Genomic DNA, 6,000 nt, shown 5'->3' on the forward strand with positions numbered 1-6,000 from the left:
AGGCCACAGGCCAGGACAGAAGTAGGCGGTGCCTGGTGACAAGCTCCAGGTTAGAGAGGAGCCCGGGGGGACGTGCTGGCCCCGGCAGGAGCGGCATCCGCCTGCTCCTGGGGGTCGGAAGATCCCCCCCGAGGCGGCGCTGAGGCCCGGCCCCTGGAGGAGGTGGGAAGAGGGGCTCCCCCAGAGTCAGTTTGGCTGCGACTCCACTTTGCCTGTGACGGAGCCAGGGTCCAGGTCGGAGGGGGTCACACCTGGGAAGACACGGGCTGGCTCGGGATGTATCTGCTTGGTGGTCTGGGCGGTGGGTTCTTGAAGGGAACGCGTGTCTATCTATACTTCACTTCTCCAGCTGATGTGCTTTCAGTATAAGGCCAGTTTCTTGCAATCTTGTAAACTGACGTTTATTGGGAAAGATTTCCTTCGTCCCTTGGCTGACCCCTGCTGGGGAGAAGCACACAGCGCTGTGGCCAGGGCCGCCGTGTCGGGCTGTCCTGCGGCCGTTTCGTGCCTTGAAGCCGTGTGCTGTGAAGGCAGGGGCCGGGTCTGCCTGGAACCGCAGTATCCAGGGCCCACCCAGACCAGCACGGAGCACGTGCTCAGTAAACGTCCGTTGGTGTAGAAGCAAGCTGCCTGTCGTTCAGAAACCGGGCTGGGGATCGGGTGTGAAAGCCACCTCGCTGCGCTTCCAGACATTTCAAGTTGGTCTTCAGAGGGAATGCGGGCGTCACCCCCCAAGGTCCCTAAGTCCGGACGCGGCCCACTCAGGGAGGGTTCTGAGCGGATGCGGACGAATTGAGAGCTTTCTTCACACCTCCCGAAACAGGCTGACTTCCCGCTCTTCTTCCAGGATCTTCACCTTGTATAGTAAGTCCCTGCCCCTCGACCTGGCCTGTCGGATATGGGACGTGTTCTGCCGGGACGGGGAGGAGTTTCTCTTCCGCACGGCCCTGGGGATCCTGAGGCTGTTTGAGGACATCCTGACCAAGATGGACTTCATCCACGTTGCCCAGTTCCTGACCAAGCTGCCCGAGGACCTGCCTTCGGAGGAGTTCTTCGCTGCCATCGCCACCGTCCAGATGCAAAGTCGAAACAAAAAGTGGGCCCAGGTAGGCGGGTCTCCTTTCGTCCCGTAAGGCAGAAGGGCACGGCGGTAAGCGCACTGCTCAAGCGCCGTCCGAGGACAGCTGTCCCCCAGCAGGCGCTACCGCGGGTGCGCTGGCGCAAGGCGGCCCTCCTGGGGTTTCTGTCCGACAGCGGGCGGGGGTCGAAGGGTGCCCAGAGCCTCCCACCGTGCCGCCCTGGCCTTGGGAGGGCTGGCACTTCTCCTCAGCCTCACGATGCCCTGTTAGAAAGCGTGTCCACTGAGGTGGCCGGTTTGGTGCCTGTTTGCTCATCACTGGAGAAAGGGCTCCCCTTCTCCCCTGTCCTGCCGCCCGACCCCTTCTCCCCCCCCCCCACTGCCTGTTGCTCTTTGGCGGAAGGACCCCTGGACCCCCTTCCTGTGGCATCTGCTGGGAAGACGCTCTGCTGCTCTGATGTGGCCTTGGGTGTTAAGTGTGTCGCTCCCCTGGATTTTCTGGCTTGGGCAGGGGCACTGCTTTGCGCCGGGAGTGAATGCGTTGCGGTTCTTAAGTAGTGAAGGCAGCTCCCGTGTGAGTGGAAATGGCTGCGATTATCAGGGCTCCAGCACGAGGGAAAAGCCTGTTTCTGCTGAGCAATGCAAAACGAAAGCATGGGGCTCCTGGTTCGGAAATTACCAACAGTTTTAAGACAGTGACAGCAGAGCAGTGAAGCGAGCAGGGCCCGGTCAGCGAGGCCCTGGGTGACGGCGCGAGTCGAATGCCCGCACAGCTGACCAGGTGTGGAGATACGCTCTGGCATGTTCCGTGACTCAGGTGCTCATAGTGGTTTTCTCAGGCAACTGCAGAATGCCCAGGACTTTCCCAAGGGACTTTATTCAGCAGGGAGGGGCTCTCGCTGCCGGCACTTTCCCGCTCCCACAGTCCCAGAGCTGCTGGTCTCCTTTCCACCGCCCTCGCTTTTGCTTATAAGACCGCGGCTCGGTCTGGGGTGCACAGCCCCGGCCCAGCACACCCAGTGGAGGAGAACACCAAGAACTGTCCTCTTGCTTCTAGCATTTTAGGCACTAGGTGGAAACCACTGGATAGAGCTAAGTCAGGAGTATTGGAGCAGTAGGCCCTTTTCTAATAATGGGGGTGTGATACGAACTAGCCTGTTGGGGTGGGGGTGTCAGTAATTTTTACACAGCTCCGGCCGTGTCACATTTTCCCTAAATGCTGTGCTTAAGCGAAGGCCCTGGGGAGCTGGTCAGAACCAGGGCATGTTTGAACTGGGCTGCAGTCCCCATTACTTGGAGGCAGAGAGGGAGTTTGTCTCCTTCCCTCCCTCCCTCCCTCCCTTTCTCCCTCCCTTCCTCCCTTCCTCCCTTCCTTCCTTCCTTCCATTTGAAACTTGCATAAAATGCCTATGTCTCACCCCATGTCATGGATTGTAACTAAATTCAGAGCTTAGTACCTGACACTGAGTGTCTGGTGGCACAAAGATCCCACCGGTTTTGGAACTAGGCAAATCTCAGTTCAGCCTTCCCGAGACGGCCTTGGGACAGCCGCCATGCTGTGCACGCAGTGCTGGGGCGCAGAGCAGAAGGACGCGCCTCTCGTCCCTGCTGTTGTTCTCGGCCACCGTGACATGTGACTTTTTTTAAGGAGGTACTGGGGATTGAACCTGAGACCTCGTACATGGGAAGCAGGCGCTCAGCCACTGAGCTACCCTGCTCGCCTATGAATGTGGTATTTAAAAAATTAATGTGTTAACCAAGAGCTGTGAGAGCCCAGAGGAGATGCTAAGCCCCTTTGAGAAAGCTCGGGAAGGCGTGAGAAGAGAGAGGCTACCGTGGCCAAGCCTTTAGGGGGACCCCTGGTGTACTGGTGGAGAGTGTGGGCGGGCAGCAGGGGCAGCAGCTGTGGAGGCCCCGAAATGCTTGTGGGGGTGTGGGTGGTGTGAGTACCCGAGACAGGCCCCCGCTGTGCTCACGCTTGTACCCGGGCTGGTGGGAAGCCATCGCAGGCTGCTAGCCCAGAGGTTGCACGTCGGATCCCCACGCAGACGCAGGTATGGGAGATGGGCCACAGGTCGAGAGGGGACTAGGCGGGCTGGGGGGCTGTGGCGGCCCCGTCCGTCCTCGCCCCGTCAGCCGCCCTGTGCTCAGTGCGCGCGTTAACCGCAGCCGTCTCCCCTGTCGTTGCCAGGTACTGACTGCACTGCAGAGAGACAGCCGGGAGCTGGAGAAGGGCAGCCCGTCCCTCAGGCACTGAGGCCTCCGGCCACGCTCGAGCGGCTCTACGGCGGCGTCCACGCGGCACCGGTTGTTTCAGACTGACGTGCCGGCAGCCGAGAAGAGCAGGGGCTGCTTTCATGTGTGATTCCTGGCACTGGAGTTGGCCTTAAAACAAACTTCTAAAGAATTATCCCCAGGCATAGCCTTAAGAAGCCCAGTGGCCCCAGGAGCTGGGACGGCGAGGGTCAGCCACTGCACGCTCCGCACGGCGGTAGAGGAGGGCACCGGCTAGTTCACCCTTTGTCTCAGCAGAAGCTAATTAAATTGTAATGCTTTTATGTCAACTCCTGGGAAGTCCATTACGGTCTTTCTTAGCCAAGATGCATGAGAAGTGTTCCTTGGGGGACCTCAGAGATGTTGTGGGCTCATCTAAGAAAGGGAGCGATGATTTAGTCACCCACGTCATCTTTCTGGAGCTGAGGTTGTGTTTTAAAAGCCATCCACCAAAGATAGCGTTTACAGAAAAAGGCTCGTAGGAAAGCGGCTGAAGGTGCTCCGGGGCTCCAGGGAAGGCCCTGCCCGGCGGTGGCTGCGTGACCTCCCTGCTGCGGTGGAATCACCGTGCCAGGCTGCCCAGTGGGCGCCAGAGGACCCCTGCTCTCCTGGCGCTCGCTCCCCTGCGCTGATGGAGCAGCGGTGAGGGGGACGGTCAGGCCCCCTCCTCACACCCCACTCCTCTCCGCGGAGGCCGGGGTACCCGAGGCACAGCCCAAGATGCCCCTCTGTCTTTCTACTGGAACATTCGAACCAGTCCTAAGTGCCAGTGAGTCCCTTCTCATGCACTTAGCTTTAAAATATTGCTTCAAAAACCATCTTACTACTGAGTAAAGCAACACAAGCCTGAGAGTCCTGGGCAGGCCTGTCAGAATTCTCAACCCTCAGCCCTCCCCCCTTTTTGCTGGGTTTTCTCCCATTCCATTAGGAAATTTTTGCTGTAGCTTTTTCCTTATTTTGAGAACTCTGTATTAAGAACTTTGATTATCCAGATTCAAAGACAGGGCCAGCCTTTTCCTATTTCAGCCAGAAGGACAGGCAGGCATCCGGGCAAACAGGTCCCAGGAGCGGCTGGCGTCCTGGCCTTTGGGGGTGCTAGGGAGACACGGGCAGAGGGCAGTGCAGGTCACCCAGGGGCGCTTGGGGCAGGCCTGCCCTGCCCCCCAGGGACGTGTCCACAGCTTGGGTCTAGTTTTTAGGCTCTTGAGCATGGAGCCGGGAATGGGGACCCAGGGCCAGGGCCTGGAAAGCCTGGCTGCAGAGGTCTTCTCTAGGGTTTCTGTACCTGCCACGCCCTAAGCGACACCTCCAGGTGCAGCAGCAAGTCGCAGTGGGGTGTCCTCCCACCCTCCACCCTGCCTCTGGCCCCCGTGGCGTTTCTCAGAAGCGGCCTTTCCCTGCCCGCCCTGAGTGCTCCGGGGCGCTGCAGAGCCAACCGCTGTGGCTGCTCCTGGGCCCCTGAGCTCCGGCCCACCTGGCCTCTTGGCGCAGGCTTCCGGCTTCCCCTGGAGGTCTGGGGCCCCCCGGCTTGCGCCTCCCCGACGGCGAGATGGTGACGTGGCCCGGCTGGGGCCGGCGTGGTGGGGTGTGGACAGCCCGCGCGTGCTGCCCTCCTCCCAGGTGCGCTGACCCCTGTGCCGTGACGTAGACTTTCTGTTCTTGGAGGATGTATATATTTTCTTACTGTACATAAAGATGTTGCTTAAGTCGTGACAGAAAGTGATGCACCGAGGGGCTCTGCCGTTCAGGATAATGGGCGGGATTTTACACACATCCAAAACCCAGCTCTTCACGTTTTTAGTCAAGCAGTTTGACTGACATCTCTTCGCTAGCACCATTTCTGCGTTGACTTTTGAAACAGGATCCTGGGCCAAGCTGGAATACTTACCAGGCTTTAGTTCAGAAAAAGGGTTCCATGGCCTCAGGGCCCGCAAGAGGGCTGGTCAGGGTGACGTGTCCCCTGCGGGGTGCCCACCTGGGGCCTGTGACCTTTCCGTGGGGCTGCTGGAGAGCGCAGCCAGGCTGCTCTTGTCCCTGGGGTCAGGTAAGCGGAGACGGGTGGAAGCCTGCATTCCCACGTCACATGCCACTGATCTTTCAGAACTGAGGACTTCAGATTGGGGACCTTTGTGCAGCTTGCCCTTGATGGCAGAGAGGATTCTGCCAGTCCCTGGAATCCCCTGTAGAAACAACACTCACTTTAAAAGGAACTTTTTAACTGCTCAGTTTTTGACTATTTTAAATAGTTTGCTGATAGAAGAATCCTGGTAACACTTGCTACATATCATGTTCTAATTGCTTGTACAGTTAACTTTTAATTTTATTTAGTAAAGTGTATCAAACCTAGGACTTTTTGAATTGTAAATATGTGGTTTTATTAAATAAAAGTCATGTAAAATTGTTACTTAACATTCACGAGTTATAGTTTGGTGTCAGGTTGAAGTTCCCACCTTGATGCCTGGCAGAAATTTGTCTTTGAACATTATGCTGTTTGAATAATTTGAAATCTACTTCTTAGGCTCTGTTATAACAAAATGACGTATGCTCATTTAGTCTTAGGATTTGAGACATCAGTGCAGCCCTTCCCAGGAGAAGGGGGACCCCGGGCCGGTTCCCTCCCCTCCAGCCAGGTCCCTGCTGCCCCGCTC

At 57.7% G+C, this 6,000-nt stretch overlaps 1 protein-coding gene across 4 annotated transcripts in view; it reads left to right on the forward strand.

Annotated features, from left to right (window-relative positions):
- The window catches only part of TBC1D14 (TBC1 domain family member 14), a 112,150-nt gene extending 106,389 nt beyond the window's left edge, over nt 1-5,761 (forward strand). For all 4 annotated transcript variants that reach the window (XM_058301293.1, XM_058301288.2, XM_058301283.1 and 1 more), the window contains 2 exons: nt 848-1,106; nt 3,270-5,761. In XM_058301293.1, coding sequence (XP_058157276.1) covers nt 848-1,106; nt 3,270-3,335 — 325 coding nt within the window. In that variant the 3' untranslated portion in view covers nt 3,336-5,761. The remainder of the gene's footprint in view (nt 1-847; nt 1,107-3,269) is intronic.
- Nucleotides 5,762-6,000: the final 239 nt, after the last annotated feature.

This window comes from Dasypus novemcinctus, chromosome 1, assembly GCF_030445035.2.
Source record: "Dasypus novemcinctus isolate mDasNov1 chromosome 1, mDasNov1.1.hap2, whole genome shotgun sequence".
Lineage (NCBI taxonomy): Eukaryota > Metazoa > Chordata > Mammalia > Cingulata > Dasypodidae > Dasypus > Dasypus novemcinctus.